We start from the raw sequence: 22,519 nt of genomic DNA on the forward strand, positions 1-22,519 counted from the left end.
TAAAGAATGCAAAGAATGTTTTCACAAGTGGCTAAATCCTAACCAGAACTAAGTACGCCGATATTGAGGACGAGAAACTATTGTGTATTAAATTGTTCGCGTCCTGCACATGCCTAATACTTATCCTGTTGAACATAACTTAAATGTCACTCGACGTTATTGCCCAGAGGCCGAGTTCTTCATCGTCGAAGGAGCTTTTGTACTCGAGCGAGCGCGAAAGAGACCATGAAACCTCTTCCAGACTCGCAGCACGTTTGGAAAGGTCGGTGAACAAGCGATCAAGAGGCAACTTGCATTATCATGATTCTGCCGGCCGGAGGCGAAGAAGGGATAGGCATCGTGAGCACAGTGAGGGCATTAGCATGGAAAAAGGAATTCGTCGAGAACGCAACGAAAACGAGTAAGTTTATAAATACCATCAGGTCTATAAATAGTACATGTGCTTGTAAATCACACAGGGCAATCAATTGACGGTTTTTATTTTCCCCCTCACTGCAAGATAATTTTGTAGTATTTTCGAACCGGAAAAATCATGTCTACAGGCTTTATACTCCAAAGTTATACATTGTTACTTGACCAGATACGTGAATGTACATGTCGCTACAGACTCGTGGTGTTTATGTATACTCTTGTGATGTTGATATCAACACAAACTCTATACTAGGCTAATTGATTTTCATAACAGCGCTTTTAACAAGACATTACTCCCATAAATATTTTCGTGATCACACAAATGTCTCGGCAATATCGAATATCTCTATTCGTGACTTTTTTCATGTATAACCAGTGTCTTCAAGTTATTAGGCTTAAGTTCTTAGGACTATAAAGCTAAATGAAAATCCAATGAATGTGTATATTTAAGTGTGTTGAGCTTTTTCATTAGTTATCAGCCTTTTCTGGTTGTAACATTTGTTTTTTTTCGTCTCAAGTTCTTGTTTTGCTTCCATAGCATTGGTTATTTTGCGGTCTTTCACATTTTATGTCCCATTAATTACTGAGGTCATCCCACACAATTCATTCCATGACTCTTGTATCACTTCCGGCTAAAACAATGGGCAAAGCACTATTGTTTGAAACGTGATACAACATGTTCACGCTTGCATTGTCAAACAAAATTATATCCATAAAGTTTGTATCTTTACTTATGCTAAATCCTCTGTTCAATTTGATGATTTAAAATGTATATAATGTTCAGAAAGCATTAATTCAGAGGTAATTATTGTTTATTCGTGTCACAGAGCTACAATTGAGCTTAAACTTTATTTCCCATAAATAATTAGATTAGACAAGATAAATACAACAATTGTATTTATCTTGTCTAATCTAATTATTTGAAGCAGTCATAGTTTATGACTTGGCGTAAAGTCCACAAGCTGGTTAATGATATTATATTACAAATGAATGGTTTAAAGAAAGGTAGAGAGTGTTACTGTGGCTTCTTCATCTTATACACAAAATTTCCTCCTGGCCATTTGACTAAAACTATAAAAAAAAAGAGAGACTACTCTGTCAACCCCTGGAGCTTCTGATTTACTTCTTTCAACTGTGATAGGTTTCTAGAGTATTGCACTTGAGGGAAGGTTCCCTTTAAGCCCAGATATCCACTTACAAAATCTCCAAACTTATCTCCATGCATTTCCTCAAAGAATTAGTTTAGAGAATTTGATAAAAGATCGACACATTTTCCCCAAGGTGATCATTTTATTAATTCTCATAACCTTTTCTTTTGATAATGTAGTGATAGAGTGATTTTCTTATGCTACGCAGGCTAGTATGACCTTGAAAAATGGTTTCTGTAAGTGTTCGTTATTTGTTTTATCAGCCAGTGGAGGAAAAGATCAAAACATGGACTCTTCATTTTCCCGCCAAAGAAAACCCTAATATGGGGAGGGCATGTTCGATTGGCCAATTGTGTTGTAGTATGAGGTCAAAGCAAAGTATCGATTGATTTCCAGAAAGATCGTCGGGCATGAAGTTTTTTCAGCCGAGCATTCGCTTAACCAACCAAAAGCCACGTGCGTTTGTATCTGTTCACTAAACCAATAAAATCATTCTATTACCGTTCATTTGTCGCTTCTGTTTTGTTTGCATGTTTTCATTTCAAGGTCATACGAAAAGCGCTCTATTGCGAGGAGAAAATTCATGTTGATCACCCTTGGGACTTAAACCCTGACCCTGATTTAGACAAGACATCTTATTTTTTAACCTGATTCACTTTCCTTTTGTTTACAGAATAAGGTAATTTTTCAAAATAACATCGTGAAATTTGATTTTGCAAAAAAAAAAAAAAAATTGTGAGTTCCATGATTTCTGACCACCCATTCCCAGTCTTCATACTTTTTTTTCAGTGTCCGGTCCAAAATGACAACCTGTTGAAGATGAGAAATAGTTAAATTGTATACCCTGTCCAGGGTGCAAAGAAAATCATTTTTACAGCTTGCCATTCAGGCAAGCTGAAGCTAGCATTTACTAGCCCAGATGTCATTTCGACTAGCCCCAAAAGCTTTTTGACAAGCAGAATTGATTTCACAGTTCTTATTGTTCGACTTCCTCAAACACATCACTTGCCTGTTGGGCAAGTTAAAAACAGAATTCACTAGCCCAGTAGCAAAATCCACTTGCCCAGAGCTATCAGACACTACTTTCTTTGCACGCTGTTGTCTAAGAACGACCCTAAAAACCATTTGCTGTTCAGCAAGAAAACTAAAAGATCCAATGTTAACAAAACATAACATAACATAACAACTTGATATTTAAGTGTCCATGTCTTTAGCTTATAAAAGCTAATTGGGGACACTAAAATGATAGAAAAAAATTTTATTATAAAATAATTTTATTCATGGTATCATAAGGTGAATTTATAATTCTCTAAAATCTAAAATTTGTAAAAGGTAAAAATTTAAAATTTAAAAGATTACGGAGTTATCCCCATTAAAATGTATAGAAAAATGCTTAAAATATTTTAAAAATTCTCGAGTACTACAAATAGGACAGGAGCCACAATTTTTACTTATAAGATCCACAAGGTTAATACGCCGTATGCTGGACTTGAAGGATTGTAAAGTAGGTTTATCTTTGATTTTGCTGTCCAATCTAGACCATATATATGGTCCAAAGTACCTTATTGAATGTTTCCCGTAACACACACTATTAAATCTGGGTAAATGAAAATCCATATTTCTTAAGTGATATTTGGATGATAAAGTGATAGTGCTCATTTTGGCAAGAAGGGAAGATGTTACTGATAATATTGTAAGAACTGAAGTTCAACTCGTATGAGGAATAAGTCCTTATCTCACTTTACTTTACTTTATTGCCATAATGTCAGTGCCGACATTGGTTACAAAAATGGCAGTAAAATAAAGTCACCAATTTGGTGACCATCTGTGTTAAGCTGGCACAATTATTGTGCCCAGTAGTAGTCAGTGTTCTTATAAGTTAGTGTTTACTATCTTTTTTCTAAAGTGAAGGGAAGATAAACATTTATATGAAATGCTGTTTATACCCTGTTTTTGTTATAATAATATTCGTCTCTAATTTATGATCACTCTGGCTCTCCTCATTCGACAAACTGTTCTGGTTCATGTTATATTCAATGGAGTATCCTTTATTTCTAGCAGCCAATATTGTATGTCTGGCGAGCATTTATTATAATACTTTTTGGTTGCCAAAAGGCAACTTTGAAAGGAGTTTGGCTTATAGAACTGATTATTAAAAAACTACATTTGATTTTCACTACCTTATTGACCAGTAATGATGGCGTCCTTTAATGTCTTTACTTATTTATCTGTTTTCATAATTATCTTTGGTAACAGGCCTATGAGACAAGCTCAGTTCCAGGACAGCCGAGAGAAAAATCGTCAATTTTACCAAAATTCACTGTCAAAACACAGTAGGAAACATGACCGTCCACAGAGTTGGTATGAAGGTCAAAATACGGAGAGAAAATTCACTGAAAGACCACAAAGCATTCACGAAATTTCATTAGATAGAAACAATCAACATAACTCGGCCAGAGTTCCTTTCCACGAGAACAGGTTGCCCAACATCTCTGGCTTTAGAGAAAGAAGGCACAGGCACCTTGAGTCTACCCGATCTTTGTCTTCAAGCTACAGTTCTCAAGTGGGGTCCTCAGCTGATGAAGCTGAGGAACATCACGGGGTATATTCTGCCTATGACATGACAGGAAGGTCACCCTATGGCTCGCTGGTATTAAGGCGTTACAGCCAATCAAGTTTGAGCTCCTCTAGTGCCTCATGGCAACAGTCCACCAGCTCGCTCAGTCATCACGCCGTCAGAGGTCAGTGGGGGTCTGGGTCACTAGGCTCCAGTTCTCCAGATAAAATGCACGGTCATTCGGTGCAAAAGACAGTTTTTTTGAAGAGCCCTCCAAAGATTTCTGAGGACACCTCAACCGGAAATGTCTCGTTTGTCTCCGCCACACAATCCAATCAGTTTCCCGGCCAAAGAATTCGCGTTAACGCCCAACCTTATCATTCACGCAATTCTCATGTTTACGTTCAAGCCACTCCTTTTTCTTCCGGTCACCACGCTTCAACATCAAATCGACCACAATATTACAGTGTCACGACTTCCACTGAAGGCGTGACGGAAGTCTTCCACAATGTCACGCAAGTATCATCTGTGCATACTCAGTCAACTCGAAGTCCCAGAACGCATGAACACGATGACCAACCGAAAAGTCCGTCAGTGAAAGATTTAGCGAAACGTTTTAGCGGAGAAAGTCAAGGTTTTTTTCCTGAATCGTTTGAGGAGCTTTACGAATTGAACGACAGAGAGCGGAGGAGGGTCAAGGCGCAAACGTGGCCGAAGTATGCTTACGTCCATTCCCCGACGGATAATAGAGTAGAACAAATAGAAGGAGTCGATGCCGGGCCACCAAAACCGCCTTATCCTAAGAGTATCGTGGAAGATCTAGCTGTTGTAGAAACAAAAGTGGAAACAAGAATAACTCGAAGCGATGCTGACACGCAGTTGAGAGCATCAGACATGAGCTACTCCGTAAGCTCGCACGAACAGTGGGGTGTCATCGATGGCGCCCCAAGTCCTGGCGTGCTCGCATCTCATCGGTTAAGCCTGCAGGAACTTATTAAGATTCATGAAGATGAAATCGCCAGGCATGCTAAGAGCGCTCAGACAACAGCTCAAGCGCACGCGCAGATTTACTTGAAGCGTCCGGCAAATGAAATGCGGCCTCGGAGTGTGGAGAGTCCACCAGCTTCGCCTCACGAGATTGAATACGACGGAAGATGGGGCGCAGGTGGGGTGCCACAAACAACTCATAAACCGTTTGCAGCGGTTAATAGGGTAGCGGATAACCGTGCACCTGTTGTTACCCAATACGAGTTAACGAATTTGAAATCTGTTGAGAGAGCGCCTATAAAAGTTGTTGAAGTCACCGAAAAGGGCAGTACAACTTCCGGAAACTCTGAATTGCGCGATAGGTCCCCGGTGAAAGCAAAGAGACATCGCACGATTGGCGTCGTGGGCTTCCGACAGCAAATCGATCGCGTCTCCGAAGGGAAGACCGAAAATAAGCCGAAACGTCATACGGCAATCGGAATTGTTAGCGTAAAGGCTGTGGCAACACCAGCTCGTCAAACAGTAAAAGAGGAGACTGTAGTTGTGAGCCACGAGGGCTACAATTTGGCGGCGGCGGAAAAGGGAGTAGACAACGTGGATGGTAAACAGAGGGAAAACGGTGAGATGCTTAACCATCGTAACGAGTACGATTTCCATGCTGCTATAACCACACAGAACGAGTTTCAAACAGATGACGCCCTCGAGGAATTACTTCAGCGTGACGAAACCTCTGTGCCTTTCGCGCGATTGGAGGGAGCGGTTCAATCTCGATCGGAATCCAATCATAACCGAGAACGGAAGGCACTACGGAATGAAAAGCTCTCTGTGGACGAAGGATTGGCCAGAATTCCAGGTGGATCCTCAGAAAGAGTGGTTCAGCCTGCTGAACCGGTTAACACTCAGTCTTCAATCCTGCCACCCCATAAATCTGATGGACGAACGTGGAATGTCCCAGTTTCCAATCGAACATATAATCACCATAAACCTTACGCTATATCCAAAGCTGTACCTGTAGCTCAAGTATCTCCAGTAAGTCCCGCTAATGACCAGACACCTACGTCTCCTCTCGGTAAAGAAAATTTTACCGACACTTTGCCACTTTCAAGATCACAATCTGCAAGGGAAATGTATGAAACGAGGCTTGCGCTGTGGAATTTATATCCACCAGATTCAACCCCGGAATTGCATTCTAGCGAGACCTCAGCCAACACACCCATACACGAGAAGATAATCGCCGAAGCCGAGCATCGTACAGTCACAGGTAAAGCTTTGGAGGCTCCGGATCCACCCAAGATTCGCGGTGTAGGCACGAAAATAAAACCAAGGGTCTTTGACCATCAGGACTTGGAAGAGTACTATTTACAAGTTATAGAGAAACTGAAGAACGAAAATAAACAGCTACTTGCGAAGCATGACTCGGAGAAAAGAGAGCTGAAGCAAAAGTACGAAGAACAGAGAAAGGTAGCGAACGCTTATCAGAAATTGGAAGACAGGTATCGTAGGCGAGTTCATGAGCTGCAGGAGGCTTTATCGGGCTGCACGTGTCAAAGTCCGTTTGTCAATCAAAATCACGTGAACATTACCCAGAGTCTTAGCAACCGGTAAGTTTACATCCTATCCCTTCAGATAATTTGGCGTAAAAAAATGAGCCAATGCCTCTCAAGAAACAAAATTCTCCGACACCTTTTTATTGCTTACACACTAAAGAAACATCCCTCAAAATGTTAGGTCAATCAAGGAAATTCCCATTGTATTTTAGCGTTGAAAAGCTCATCCGGACGCTCGCATTAAAAGGATAGTTTGTTTATGAAGATAACCAGTTCATAAAGCTTTAATTTGGGTTTTAGGTATCTTCAGTTTAACCAGAACGCGCTACATCACTTGCACGTGGTGAGACACCCCTGAAGGTATCCGGTTTCCGGTAACCTGAAATTACCCCTTTCCGGTCCCCTTCCAGTGCCTGCCTCACACTCTAGCTACAAGTAAGAGGACTTGTCGGTACTTGATTAAAACTGATAGGCTTCAATTTTTTTATACAGAAGTGAGAAGGATGGAGACAGGTCAGCAGCGTCAAGCGTCAAGGGCATAAAAACACTCCACGATCTTGATGACTGGTTTGGGGAACGCTCCAAAGATAACAGTGCTTCAAAACATAATAACACGGCGAGCAGGAATAGCGTGATAAGCACGGAGACGTCTTCCGATATGACGGGAACCGCGTCTGCCTGGGACGAGTTGTACGATCGACTACGTGCGACAGGGGAGATTGATGTCGAGAATGGCACACACGTATGACACTGTGAAATCCTCGGTTAGTGACTTAAGTTTGGTTTCGTCTTTCCGTCACCTCTAGTTTTCATAACAATTGTGTTTGACTTCTACGTAGTGCATTGTCGTTAAATTTCACGTCTTCTCCGTCGGGGCCCTTAAAGGTTAGACTATTCTAACCCTAGTTTTAGGCTTAATGGTATTTAGGCTGGTACTACTTTTGTGATTTTGTGGTCGAAACTGAAATTGGCTTAATGGTATTGGGGTGGTAAATCCTTACGTTTCGGTTCGGTTGTTGACGTCAAAATTTTCTTCTCCGCCTTGACAGCGGCCGAAAAATGCAATCGGCAAGAGTGATAATTGGTGGTAAAATAGTCACGTAGTCATCTCCTCCGTTTGCCATAGAGGTGATGCGTAATCTCTTTGTAATAAGCCTGCGAAGCAAGCGTTCCCAATCGAGTTATTGCGCGAAAGTTGTAGCGAGGGCAAAAGAAATGGAAGATCGAAGGTGTAGGTGGAGGGGAAAATAGGAGTTTCCTTCTCCCCCCCCCCCCCCCCACCCCCTCCCCCTTCATTCCTCTTTCTTGCTCTCGTGCCAACCTGGCAAACTCGCGGGGAGACGCTTGCTACTCATGAGGCTACTTTATAATGTTCGTTTTCGCCGTTTTGTGTCATTGTTTGTCTGAAATTTATCGTGAAATGATATCCAATGATGGGTGGCTTCTATGTGGACCCTAGTGGTTTGTTTTATCCATGAAGATTGTACAGTAAAGTCAAATATGCTAAGCACAAATATCTATGCCATTTTAAGCAAAGAGTTAAAGCATGCAAGTGGAGGCTGTATACGTAGTTATGGTTATCGTCCGGCTGAATGTTACCTTAGTCCAAAGGGATATTATAACTGCAAAAATAAGGAAATATTTTTATTAATAAATTTTTAAAGTAATTGAATGGATGATTGTTTTACGTCGCCCATGTGGTTCCTTATGTAGATATGCAAAAACAGAAGCAGCGGCTGTGCTATAGCTCAAAAGATTTTGTACAATTAGAAGTGTGTAACGGGGGAGAAGATGACTCACAGATCGGACTCCGACCCATAACAAATACCCCCTCTCCCACTCACTCCTCCTTTTCGGCAACTACCAACAAAAGGGACCTTAAGATACACCGCTTCTACTGTGGGCACGGTTAGATAAACGTAGATGTATTACAGGCGAACACGATTTCCCCGATTTGGTGATGGTACCACTTGAACGGGGCGCGTTCAAGTGTTTTATCCGTACACAAGGAAACGGTGTATCTAAAGGTCTGCAATAGGTCATCAGTGTCCGTCTTGGTACGGCTTAACGAGGTTAAGGGTTGAAGCCAGAGTGAACTTTCTCCTTGCATTTTTCCTCCAACGGTTTTACGGTTGAACGTTTATGCTTGGTATTGATTTGACTTTCTAAACCCATGAACCTCCTTGATCAGTAACGGGTGGTAAAAAAAATCGGCAAGATTAACGTGAAGCGAGATCATTACTGTAAACTTCTTTGTCAGGAAGGATTTATGTTACACAGGCAAAAGGTAATGTATTATTTTATATCATTTGAAATGATTTGTTATATATCACGAATCATCTAAGGAACCTAATTTCAGGGACACGTGAAATTGCTCCGAAAGACTGATTACACGTTTGCAGCCCCTCTCGAAGGTGTTACGGTACTCAAGGGGATTTGGGTATTACGTTTGTGTTGCCCACGTGTGCCTATAAACGTCTCCAAACCGTGTCTGTTCGCTGAAAAACGTTCCGTTACATTTACGTTTCGCTGGCAGCTATACTGTAATAAAGTAATACCAAACCCAAAAGCGTAAACAGCGTGCAATATTTTAATGCATTTTTTCAACCTTTCTGAGCTACGATGATTAGTATGAACACACCTACTGTTCATATATATTTTTTATGGGGTACACTGAGACACCTACTTAGTATACATTACATCATTACTACATCATTGCCTTCCTTTCCAGTCTGTGTAGCTCAAATGGATTTATTTTACCCGGAAGAACAGTGTTAGCCCAATTTCAGGTCGAGGAACGTTGCAGTTAGTGTCATAAAGTGCATCCACTCCAAACTGGTTTGCAGGCCCGAAGCTGGTGCTGTGCCCGGCGTTACACATGCCATGACCAATATTCAGTGTGGTAAGGCAATCACAGTTGTCGTCGTCAAGCAAAATCGACTTTACGCCATTTTGTTTACGGTACATGAATGAGTCTTGCTTTGCTTTTGGCTGTGTTCCTTTCAGAACCTCTGGATCCCAACTATCTTTCACGTTCTTAACCGTGCCAGCCAAGGTAGTCACATGATCATGGAAAGCCAGCCATGCTGCATGTGCCACAACGTTGTCAGAGTCAAACTTCCACTTGTACTCGTTTCCTTCAGAGTCTATGGCAAGCATTTCCGTTGAATCCTCTCGAGCCCAGGATGGGATGCGTCCAAAGCAATACTGACTGTAGGAGCTGCAGTAACCATACGGGTAAGCTAACACATCACTCTCACCAACAGGCCAGGTTGCGTCTGCCGTCCACCACCAGAATGCTAGCCAGTTTTCTCCGTGGTTACATGAAGTCATATGATGCGCTACCTAAAAGTGAATCGAAGCACTTGTTAGAGAAGAGTGTACTGCTTCGGTAGTCATTAGAGTTTCACTGACTGGGATTACATGTAAGTTGTAAATTTGAATAAAGATGAAATATACAGCTAGGTCGTCTAAAGACCTATGATAAGAGATGGTTAAAAGACAGGCGATTTGTCGAACGGGTACGAGGGTATATATTAAAATTATATCCACTTGATTGTCGTTTTCGTTTTTGATGCTATTTTTCAGGATTAAGTTATTTCCAAACATCTTTATTTGACGCAGAAAATGACGAATTAGGTAAAATATTTGTCATGAGGAATTACCTCTTCATCCTTGCAAAAGTACAGACTTAAGCCTACGGTAGGTCGCGGTGTGTTGCAGTGGTCATCATACAGTGCGTCAACGCCAAATCGATTCACGGGACCATAACTAGTAGAGAATCCAGCCGAACACATGCCGTGTCCAAGGCTGATGGTTGAAAGGCAATCGCAGTTGTCATCATCCAAGAGGAGAGACTTAACACCAGCTTGTGATCTGTACATGAAGGAATCTTGGTCGGCCTTCGGTGTAGTTCCTTTTATTACTTTAGGGTTCCATCGTTTTTTGTTAAGGATTGCTTTGTGTGGTGTTTCGGCGTGATCGTGGAAAGCTTTCCAGGCTGCATGGGCAGTTGGGTTTCCGGAGGAGAATTTCCAACGATAGACGTTTCCTTCGGTGTCAATCGCAAGCAGCTTGGTTCTATCTTCTTCGGCATCTGACGGAAGCCTTCCAAAGCAGTATACATCTTTCTCCTTGCATGTGCCAAAAGGTTTTTCCAGAACATCTTTTACGTCATTGCGCCACTGTCCGTCTTTTGGCCACCACCAGAAAGCTGTCCATTTGCATCCGTATCCTTCAAACGTCAACTTCTGGTCAGGAACTTTAAAGTAAATGGCCAATCCATTGTCAGGGCTTGGAAGATTACAAACGGGATCGTACAGTAGGTCGACCCCACGGGCCTTTGGATTAAAGTTACTATCGCAGACAGTTGCACCAAGTTGGATTGTCGAGAGGCAGTCACAGTTATCATCATCAAGTAACACCGATTTTATGCCATTACTTTCTCGGTAAGCAAACGAATCCTGGTCAACAGTAGGTGATTTTCCGTTCAATATCACAGGATTCCAGGAGTCCCTGTTCAACACCGCACCAGAAGCTGTTTCTTTGTGGTCATGGAACGCACGCCATGCTGCCCCAGCAGTTGGATTAGATGAGTTGAACGTCCATTTGTAAACGTTCATTTGGGAGTCCTTGGCCAAAATGGTAGTAGAGTCCTCCTCGAGCCACGATGGAAGCCGCTGAAAGCAAAACGGATCCCCACCTAAGCATGTTCCGAAGGGGTGTTCAAGTACATCCTTTACTAGTTGTGATTCGCAATAGGACCCTTCAACGCCGGCATTCCACCACCAGAAGGCCCTCCACCTTCCACCATAACCATGCAAGTCTGGCTGTCGAGCGCGATAATACAGCGTCAGTCCAGTTGTTGGAACGGGGCCGTGACATCCACTGTCATAAAGAGCATCAACTCCAAAGACATTTGATTTACTATGACTAGTAGAATGGCCAGCATTGCACATTCCGTGACCAAGACTGAGTGAGGACAAACAGTCACAGTTGTCATCATCAAGAAGAAGAGATTTAACGCCATTCTGCTCACGGTACATAAAAGAGTCTTGAGGGCGTGAAGGTGCATTTCCTTTTAGCGCAACTGGATTCCAAGGACTCGAATTAAGGACAGCTTTGTGTGCAGTCTCTTGGTGATCATGGAATGCAAGCCAAGCCGCATGTGAGACTGAGTTCTTGGGATCGAAGGACCACTTGTAAACTGTCCCCAAAGAGTCAACGGCCAGAACGTCTGTATCATTTTCCTTTAGCCATCTGGGGAGACGCTGAAGGCAATAGGTATCAAACTCTTTGCAAGAGCCGTATGAGTCTCTAAGGATATCGGTAACTTGCGCAGGCCAATAGGTATCCTTCTCGTACCACCAGAAAGCTTTCCAACCTCCGCCAAAATCTTCGAGAGTCAGCTTCTTAGCGGTTCGAAAAAACAGAGTAAGGCCGTCAGCTGGTGAAGGCCCCCGGCAACCTGGATCGTACAGTTTATCGACACCCGATACATTAACTTTGCTGTACTGGGTTTGGTGACCAGCAAGGCACATTCCATGACCCATACTCAGAGTAGATAGGCAGTCACAGTTGTCGTCGTCCAGAAGAAGTGACTTGACGCCATTCTGATCTCGATACATGAAAGAGTCTTGCGTTGCTTTGGGTTTGTTTCCTTCCAATGTTACAGGATCCCATGCTTGATTGTTTTTAATCGTACCACTTGCTGTTTCTTGATGGTCATGAAATGCTTGCCATGCAGCGTGTGCTGTTGGGTTCTTTGCATCAAACTTCCATTGGTACGCAGTTCCTTCGGAGTCAATTGCAAGGATTTCTGTTGAATCTTCCTCGGCCCAGGAAGGAAGCCTTTGGAAGCAATACATATCCCCTGGTTTGCACGTTCCATAGGCGTTTTTCAGAACATCAGTGACACCTGCAGGCCAACTCTTCCCTGCAGTCCACCACCAAAAACGATGCCAAGTCGAGGTGTTGAGAGCTGATGTAAATGCAACAGCAAACACAACTGCGTGGATGAAAGACAGAACAACGGCTCCTGAAGGGAAGACATATCATGGCAATAAGAAACATTTCGGTGGAAATCGAAATTCTGTTTTCTGCTTTCAGGTTTGCCCAAACGACTTCCCTTGTATTCAGGAGAGGTTATACTTGAACGTTTTGTTATCGCAGGAAACGTTGATGGGGAAAATACTAATTGTTCCGTTTTTGAGCCTCTTTTCAATTTGTTAACTTATAGCAATTAAACAATTGCCTTTACAGCTGCCTCCTCTACAGGCTTTTCCAAGGCTTCGCGGAGACAAGCGCGGAGCACCTTTCTCCCGTTTGCCTCTAACCATTGTCTCCCGCTCGCCATTTAAACAAGCGCGGGCGGCTGAGAAGGAGGCAGCCTACAAAATTCGTCTTACGGACGAGCATTGAATTTAGAGAGCTATTGTAGCTGGGAAAAACGGGTAACCCAACGGTCGGTAGTGTTAACCTCCGTGTATCAATTTCCTTTCCCGTAAAGTTAGGTTCTCCATTCAATAAGTCATAATAAATCCTTATCTTTTCTCACAGCAAGGGTATAACGCGATCAGTTGACAATCTTGTTAAGGGTAATGCTCGTATTAAATTTCCGCGTTACTTCTGCTTGCATTTCTCCCATTCTTTTTAGCTGAATTTACTGATTAAATCCGTTTCAAGAGGTTCTACGTGCGCAAAGAAAACCTATTAATATCTAGCAAGCTGCAAATTAATATACCCCACAAAAGTCATTCTCGGCCACATCGTACGCTTTGGAATCGTAAGAGTAGGTTTTTGTAGTTTACTAATTTACACCCCAAGACAGTCACACGAAATTTTTGTTGCTATACGGTTTGTTACCCTCATGAACATCCCGAGACTAGTGACGCTTTCTGGGCATCTTTTTGTGATTTTTTTAATTTCAATAAGCAGTGCAGAGAATGTACTTTAAATAAGGGGAATTAAAAAAGACAGCCGAATCCAGCGTTTTAAAAGCCAAGCTAAAAAATGAAAACCTGAGAATTGTAAAAAAATTTTATCATGAACCAGTTTTTCGCCTTCCACCACTGTAGCTCCGCATAAAGAAAACTAAATTTCGAACGGAGAAAAATGAGGTGAATTAATAAGATCTCGGTCATTCATTTTCTGTCGCGTATTCCCCATTCGTAATGCTTTTCCTTTTACTTTTTGCATACTTCCTCCACTAGCTGGTCGCCTGAACCAGTCCGTAGAAAATAAAATACTCACCCCCCATCTTTAGTCGAATAGCTGTTCCCAGTCAATAAGTTCCTCTGAGTCCAGTTAAACAAGGCTATACTGAATCACTAATTGCTTTTGTTGTTGAAATTTTCCAAGTACGTGCCTATGATTGTCGGGCGCCGCCTTTAAATCATGAATAAGCAGATTTTCCTTGATCGCAATGCAACGCTAGACAAATTAATGTCACGTTCTCTATCCAAGTTTTTGATTAAATCTTAACATGTTTAGAAAGGCCAAACACAATTATATAGATTTAAAAAGATACAACTCCCGCCAGCTTTATTTGACAAGTCCAAAGCTTCCCACAATATATTGGACAACTGATCACCTTAAAAGAGAATTAACTGGAAATTGACTGGAAGGACAATCAGTAACAAGTTCTATGGTTCACTGAAAGTGTTTCGCCCAGGTATATCATAAGATTAGACGATAATGCCGTTTGTTTCGTATCATTTGTGGTCAAACGCAATTTGCCCTTCCGGTTTTTTCTGTGGACTTTGGCTGTCAGCGCGTTTAAGCTCATTTGACTTTCACCTCTATAATCATCTCAATCCTTCAAATTACTTGTAAACAAGCCTAAAATTTTTGAGGTTATCAGTTGACTGGTAAATGAGCACCGCTAGCAACGACTCTGAATATCTTTTCGAAAAAATGTCAATTCTCAAATTATTCTCAAAGATATGGAGAAAAAAGTCATAGAGGCGTAAAAATAGGCATGAATGCTCCCCACGTCCCTCCCCACCCTTCCAAGGTTTTTTTTGGCTTTGTCAACTTTGCCTTCTGAAAAGGACAGGCTGTGAATGGTCAAAACAATTTCTCTTTTACAAATTCTCGCCTTGGTTGACACAAACATATATTGAACTGTTTTCGTTCTTAGGTTTTGTTAGCTCAGCTGATTTGTCCGTATGGAATTTCCTCGCTAATTTTCCCACACGCTTACCAAATGACAGCTTCTTGTTGGGTTAGATCGAGAATTCTGCATTCCTGCTCAACTCAGGAGCAAGGCATAAAATTTGTCTGATGCGAAAAATGGAAGAGAACCACTCCGTCGGTTCATGATCATATAAACGTTTTCCTGTCCTTTCCCTTCCCCCTTGCTGTTCCGAGCTACTGGTACAAATGATGCGCATCGGTACAAATTTACTTCGATATTTTAAGTCCTGTATTTTTGGAGTTAGGTAGATTGATGTTATCTGTCTGTCTCACGATGATTTGACTGCTTTGCTGCTAGTTTCCATCAGGCGATGAAGCCAATTCTGTCAATTGTTTATGTGGAGTGTAGGAAAATGTATATAAACACACAGGTTGTAAAGACGGAGAAAATGGTATCTTTTATGAAAACATAAACCTGTTATTGAATCGAATAGCACGACCAAATGCGGACACCCTTCCAAGCAGGAAGTTTGCTTCTCCATCCAAAGTGGCTACCCTACCCTACCCTACCGTAGCGCAGGGCACAAAGTCCATTGATATACCAGGTTACCTCAATACAAGGATATTGAGGTCGCTGAAACTCAGAGCTCTCTTGAGTTCTCTTGAACTCTAAAACTCAGGTCGACTCACGTGGACTGTTTCTTTTACGACTTTCAAGGTCTTCACTTGCCTTAAAACAGGAGCTCTAAATATTTCTTTCGGAAGAAACGCATTCCCACTGGCACCTTTTTCGTAATACAGAGCCACACAATTGATGATGTCTACCACATTATCGTGATTGTCCACTTCCATCAGTGCTGGTGTGGCCATACCGTGGCCAGACTTACTTAACAAACCTTCAGTCCAAAGAATCGTCCAGGTCCGTCCAGGCAAAAGCAGAAAAGGTCAAATCCGTGAACAAAACAGGAATCAGTGCAGATCAATGCAGGATCTTAATGAATGTGACTTCTAACCCCAGTGATTTGATACTTCTTTCCAAGTAACGAAAACGATGAAAATAGCAAAACCAGAAAAGACGAACAACACTCAAAACAGTCAAAAGTGATAATTTGACAGGCTTCACTTCCTTTGACACTCATAGCTTGACTACAAAGGTGGTATACACACTAAAGAACCACTTTTTTTCAGTCAACGCTAATAAATTTTTTGTCAAGACAAAACCAACTTCCCGTATCCCACTATTTTTCCCTTACGATTCTCGCATCCCATCCCCATAAAAATAGGAAATCCCGCTCCCGCTGGTTATTAAAATTCTCGCATTTCGCTTCTGTTTTTAGCCCCCATCCCGAGTATCACCACGAAATATCGTATCACCCTTTAAGTCCCAATATCCACATACAAATTCTCCAAACTGATCTCCATACATTTCCTTGAAGAATTAGTCGAGAGAATTTGGTAAAAGATCAAATACTTTTCTCTTTGTGATCATTTTGTTAATCCTCATAGACTTTGCTCATGATAGTCTATGGATATCGTTAGGAGAAAATTGATTTTGAGCACTATTGGGATTTAAAGAGTTAAAATTTTTCGATACAGTTTTTCAGAGGCCACAGCGATATTTTGCAATCGCCTTTAAAATGGTTTTTTCCTTGTCCGATCGCTATAAAATTTTCGCCAGTAATTGGCTATAGATTGAAATTTGTGAAAATGTAGTTTTAAGTAAAATCGAAATTACTATGTCAACAATAAACAAAAAACGTTGAAACTGATAAAAGCCGAATTTTGTGTGATGTAGACCAGCTACTAAAAATTCAAAACTAGGAACTTAAAGTTTGGTGTTTAGCAAACAATCTCCGTAAGAAGTAAAAAATTCTGTATGTTTGAATTCGACTAAAACAAAAATATATTTCAAACCGTAAATTTTCAATAGCCGTGATAGATTATTTAATAAAAGCGTTATAAATGACTCAAATTATTCTTAAGTAGCGCCAGAATGCTGCTTAATAGCATATTTTGATGCAAGGAAGTTTTGGTGCATTTTCGTTCTTGCGATCTTGAAAACTAACCCGTTTATTCACCACCTGTCTAAGTGCGACTTCATTTAAAATTTGGACTTTTAGCGCTTTTTTGTATATCTCCGAAACGACTCAAACGAATTTTTTTAAAATCTCTTCACATAATCTTCATAATGTATATAATAAGGTCTGAAACTTTCATTGAGATTGTTTCTGTGTAACATACTAAAATTTCAAGACAAACCTATCCTACGAAGCTGTCGAAAATCGGCGTTTCAACATTCACTATTTTGACGTTATGCAAATTTTTTCAAAATAATGCGCATCATTTATATGGCTGAGTCTGTTTTCGCCATGCGATTGGTCAATTTGCGGTCCGTAACTTGCTATAAGGACCAAAATTTTTAAAGAAAATGCTCATTTCGGAGCTCTAAATCTCTTTTCCTCGGAAAAAAAGGTTTAAATAAAGTTATAAGACCCCTGTTAATTTTTAGGACTTGGATGTTTACTTTGGCCTTCAACATTTTAAACTGGGTTTATTTGTGAACGAAGGCGATGAAGAAACTAACTCGTAAACTTTTCGAAGAGGATTCTAGTCAGTGTTTGACAATTTTATCGTAGTACACACTAAGAAGACGAAAATCGACTGGCAGAGATTCCAAATGTTTTGCCGAAGAGAAAATGAGTAATTCCTTCGACAAATATGATAACAAACATACCTGCACCCGATTATCTTGCCAAGCTTTTTTGCCATTTACAGTGTTTTTTCAAAGACCAACGAAAGAAAGATAGAAGCGAGTTCGAACCAGATACAATAGGGCCATTTATGCGAGCTGTTCTCGTCTTAGATAAGACATGCTCGTATAAATGGTACAGTTCGCGTCTTATTTAAGACGCGTCTTATTTTTCCTCGTATAAATGGCCCTATTGTCCAGTTTTCAAAAGACTCCAGCGTCACATTAACGAGTGAATTCTTACAGTGCTCTTAGTTTTGACCGAATAAACTTTAAAATATGTCTGTAAACCCTGAGGACTGGGATGTTGACTTTGCTTTTCCTAACCTGTTGCTTTGTTTAATGAGAACGAAGCTGATGTAGAAACTGAATCGTAACCTTGCCGAGGAAGAGAATTCTAGTCAGTGTTTGAAAATTTTAACGCAGATCACAATTGAAGACGAGAATGAACTGGCAGAAAGAAAGGTTTTCCCAAAAACAATTAACGAGCGAATCCTTCGACAATGACAACAAACTTACCTTGAAAAGCTTCTTTGCCTTTTGCAGTTTTTTTTTTTACAAGGACAAACGGAGGAAAGACGGAAAAGACTTCTAGACAGACACAGTTTTCAAAACCCATACCCTGTCCAGCGGCACAAATATACCCGTTTTGGCCAAGTATCCACGAGTTTTCCCGTTTTTCTCGTAAATTTTCGATAATTATTAAAACATTGCAACGATTTTGCTTGTCAATATTCAGTCCTCATTAGCTGCTCCTAAATTTCAAAGAATCGGAACTAAGGTCTCTAAGATTTCTTAGTATGAATTTGATAAAAAGAAATTTGTTTGCCGTTCGCAGGCTCTTCGCTTCTAGGATTTCCACGACAAAAACTTGAAGTCTTCGTTCTTTCGAGAAACGACCACGGTACAACCCCGTGAGCAAACTCTGGCCTTTTTCAACCTGTACTGAACTTCAATGTTCTCGAGTTGGTCCTCATCATCGTGCCTATTCTGTGGTTTCTGAGTTTCTTTTTTCACTGATTTTTTTTTTTCTGAACATGGCTTAGAGCTAAGAATTGGGTAATATTTACGAGCAAAATTGTTCACCTAAAAACAGAATAAACTAACCTTGGGCGTAGGCTCCTGCAGCTAGCCCTGCAGATAACACAGAGAAAAGAAACCAGCAATTGAATGAAGCTGGAAACATTTTACTGCTCACAAAAATGAACTTCAGGATACTTTGTTCGATAAAGCATGCGACAGCTGTACTTAAATAGCCACCCGTTCTGAGGATCGGTCAATATTTCTTATCAATTAGATTCTTAATGTCGAATATAGCTGATGGCAGCTCAATAAACATCATTTTCTGGAAAAAAAAAAAAAAACATCATTGATGATCCATGGTGTGTTTAACTAATCCATTAAACCATTTGTGCGTATCCAAGACACGTGGACGTCAGTACGGACTAAATGAAGTATATTTACACATTATCTATAGTAACCAGGGGGGTAACACATCAGCCAGAGTGACAACTGATACCTCAGGAACCCTATACCTGCCCGGGGAAGACGGTACGCCAGGAGGAAATTTTTTGAATGGTTCGTTGCAGTGAAAGAAACTAGAGTATGATTACCAAGGTTCTGAAGTTCATTCAATCGTAAATAGAGTTAAATAATTAATTTACACCTAATTAAAGCTTCGTATGTTGGTTTTAGGTATCGCGTTTCTGAAATATCCTGAAGACGTTATGCCAAAACTATCCATTAGCAAAACGAAATTACAGATTTCAGTGCTCAGCATGAGTGACTGTAGCTTTAACGGCCGCTCAAACAAGAGAACATCACCAAGTGTAACGCACTCACTGGCAATTTCACTGTATCCTTGTAAAAAAAAATGTTGCAGCAAAAAGTAATTCTCCATCCTAATGGTGGCTGCAACCAATACGCTTTGAGACAAGATCATTTCATGGCCTTTTCCACTTGGCAATGTTTCGTGCATCTTGTGTCGGAAAATTGTCAGGAAAAGTTGCAAAAAAACATTGGATAGAGTAACGGGACCAATAGTCTAACTAATTTATGTATTTAATAATGTTGTGTTTTACGTCACCTTTCCTTTTCATACTTTGAGACAAATTGCAGCTGAGATTGTTAAAACAAGGAGCTGTCGTAATTAATCACCAATTCTTAACGTATTGAACTCTATCGAAACAACAACGAAGTTGGACTAAACCAAAGAAATTAAAACCGTTATGTGGGAGGAAAGGAGCACCTGTCCGTTTCTTGAAAAGACAATAAAAACATACATTCAGGTACTGGAACACACACTAGTCAAACCCGTTAAATAAGCTTTTGAGGACCTTAAAATATGAATACGGCTATGTAATATACAGGCCAGTTAAACCAAGTCAACGAGGTCGGACATGTTGGCTATACGGTATGCAGGGGTGTCATAAAACGAGTAAACGGAATTAAGCTCAAATTCCTAATATTTGAGATTATAAGGGTACTATGCCACCGTCTCTTTTTTATACATTGAACGAAATTTTCTGGTCTATGTTTTTGGGGGTACATCCTCTCTTAATGTATCGGTATAAAATTAATGCAATTTACAGTGGCAGATCCAGACCGTCAGATAAGGGGGTGGTGGTGGGGGGGGGGGGGGGTCATTCAGACCCTGAGATAAGGGGGAGGGGGCGGTCTCCAAACAAATTTTTTTGCCCCTTCGGGCGTTAGTTTGGTCTAAAAATAAGGGGGGCCCCTCCCCTTGATCTGCCACTGCCTGCTCCTTGTTGGGTGACCCTGAGTTGAAACCCAGAAAAACTCATTCCTTCCTATTGCGCACCATCACGAGGTGTTGGCCTATAAAATAAAATAAAAAATGTGTGTTGAAAAACTTGTGTACTCATCTTCGAAGATGTAGTCCAATATAAAGGTCCCCGTTGTCTAAGACACACAAAAGAAAACTAGAACTTGTTCTTAACCTTGCATTCTAGCCCAATGAAAAGGTGTCTAATATCGTGGGAGCTGCACTGCCAGGGTGATATGACTGCGCACTTGCTTGAGGTACTGGCCATGCTTTGGGTTGGTGTATGTGTGCTCCCTGCTTTAAGTTTGTCTTCCTGATAGCAACAAATTTGTTGAACATTCAGAAAAGAAATTTAGAGATTCACTTTATGAGGGATTCAAAATTATGATAATACATGCATCTAATACATCTCTTGAACTCTAAAACCATTTTAGAACCAGTCAGTGTCTACAACACCTACAACATTTGTTGTATTAATCCATTTCTTAGTCAAAAGTGTCACATGGAACTGGCAGCTCTATCCATGAATTTTGCTAGTTTGACATCTTTGCTCGACAGCCCCCCACAGTCATGGGTGGAGAGGGTCACTTGAACCCTGCTATACACATTAAACCACTCTGGGTGATGATCCATCTTCTCCGACATGAGAGCCACTCGGCTCATGAAACCAAATGCCTGGTTGAAATTCTTGAACTTAAACTCCTTGTAAATGGCATCACGGCCTTCGACATCAGTCCACCCTGAGGACTTGAGAGGCTGAAGCTCTGTTTCCCTTTCTTCATCGGTAAATTTGGCAACCTTAGATGAGGCCTGTAAAATTTTTAATTCAAATCAAAGAGTTGTAAATGTCTGCACATACCTCCTTGTCAAGATCAAAATTCAAAAGGACAACTTATCTGAAGTGAGGTTAGTGAGGAGGAACCTAGCCTGCACATCTGGCTCGATTGAGAACACTCACTCACAGGTAAGTCTTGGGAACTTTTTTATGCTCAAGCCCCAAAACATGCCTGAGAGCCTTTAAGTATGCCGATTGCTTAGACATACAAAGATTGTGCATAAAATGTAATAGTAATAATAATACTTTAATTATGCTCTCACCTTGAAGGGCTTATGGTTACAATAGGCAACTAGCAACAATAGTTTAATAAGCATTTCTCAAAATTTTTACTGATTTAGTTCGGAGGTGCCCTGCATGGGACTCCAGGTCCCATTTGCACCTTACCTTTTGGTCTTTTTTTTTTTCATTACTGTACCTATTTATTTAGAGAGACTCAGACCCAAGGGGCAAGCTACTTTAGGACTTTTTGGGTGGGGATGTGCTGCTGGGACCATGGAACCCTTAGCCTATACCAGAGCTACTTCAAGTAAATTTTGCTACCCTATACTAGACTAAACTCCCCAAACCCCCCCTATCCTAGAGTAGCTGTTGTCCAGAAACAACTGAGGTCACAGCCAAAAAAAGCCAATTTGATTTTTTTATATTTTTGAGTGGCAATTCCCGGTTTCCCTAGTCTAGACTAAAATCTTCAACCAATTGATCAGTTAACATGGAAAATGATTCCCTCTTCTAGATACCCTCTCCTACTAGTAGGAGGCAAACCAGTTGGCTATTTTATAAGCATGGCCACGGATTTGAACTCGGGACTTCAAAGAACAAATCCAGCTGGTGGTCAGGGTAGGACTTGAACTCGGAGCCTCCAAATCACAAGTCCAGTGCCCTAACCACTTGACTACACCATCTGCTACAGTGGGTTAGTGTGTATTAATTCACACCAAAATACCATTGTAGCTTGTACACCTTGTTGTCTTACTTTAGGGAAGAAATTAAAGATTTTGGTCTTTCTTAGGGTCCTCAGAGCAGAAAGCCAATATTTTTACCTGTACAGGTATTGTTTTGGGTTGGAAAAACAACACCATGATCATTCTGTGTTGGAAATAAAATGCGGTCTACTTTTGGGTAAAAAAAACCCAGCCCATGAGATTGGTCTCTATTACATGGGAGTTCCCTCCCCAATGACTAGCGTTTGTTTCCTGATACAGTTTATGTGATGTTCTCAAAGGAATTTCCCTTTGTCTTTTCAAAAACTATGCATTCATGTGCACATGACTGACACAAAGTTTGAGAGAAACAGCTATCTTTCTAAGTCGGAAATTAGATTTAAAGAATTAAATTAGATAATAAGCTTTCTAGAGTAATGT

The 22,519-nt window shown here is 40.9% G+C and overlaps 3 protein-coding genes across 3 annotated transcripts; 1 reads left to right on the forward strand and 2 right to left on the reverse strand.

Moving 5' to 3' along the window:
* Window positions 1-2: 2 nt before the first annotated feature.
* LOC140951260 (uncharacterized) lies at window positions 3-8,326 on the forward strand. The gene is made up of 3 exons (XM_073400496.1): window positions 3-400; window positions 3,816-6,704; window positions 7,143-8,326. The coding sequence occupies exons 1-3, from the start codon at window positions 144-146 to the stop codon at window positions 7,396-7,398; spliced, it is 3,402 nt and encodes a 1,133-aa protein (XP_073256597.1). The 5' UTR covers window positions 3-143; the 3' UTR covers window positions 7,399-8,326.
* A 288-nt stretch (window positions 8,327-8,614) lies between these two features.
* LOC140951261 (uncharacterized) lies at window positions 8,615-14,072 on the reverse strand. Its single transcript, XM_073400497.1, has 3 exons — window positions 13,902-14,072; window positions 10,316-12,687; window positions 8,615-9,995 (listed from the first exon to the last, which is right to left on the reverse strand). The coding sequence occupies exons 1-3, from the start codon at window positions 13,906-13,908 to the stop codon at window positions 9,402-9,404; spliced, it is 2,973 nt and encodes a 990-aa protein (XP_073256598.1). The 5' UTR covers window positions 13,909-14,072; the 3' UTR covers window positions 8,615-9,401.
* Window positions 14,073-20,818: 6,746 nt separating this feature from the next.
* LOC140949744 (pterin-4-alpha-carbinolamine dehydratase 2-like) lies at window positions 20,819-22,237 on the reverse strand. Its single transcript, XM_073398881.1, has 2 exons — window positions 22,199-22,237; window positions 20,819-21,130 (listed from the first exon to the last, which is right to left on the reverse strand). Exons 1-2 carry the CDS (start codon window positions 22,235-22,237, stop codon window positions 20,819-20,821), a joined length of 351 nt encoding a protein of 116 aa, XP_073254982.1.
* Window positions 22,238-22,519: the final 282 nt, after the last annotated feature.

Source organism: Porites lutea, chromosome 10 (assembly GCF_958299795.1).
Source record: "Porites lutea chromosome 10, jaPorLute2.1, whole genome shotgun sequence".
Lineage (NCBI taxonomy): Eukaryota > Metazoa > Cnidaria > Anthozoa > Scleractinia > Poritidae > Porites > Porites lutea.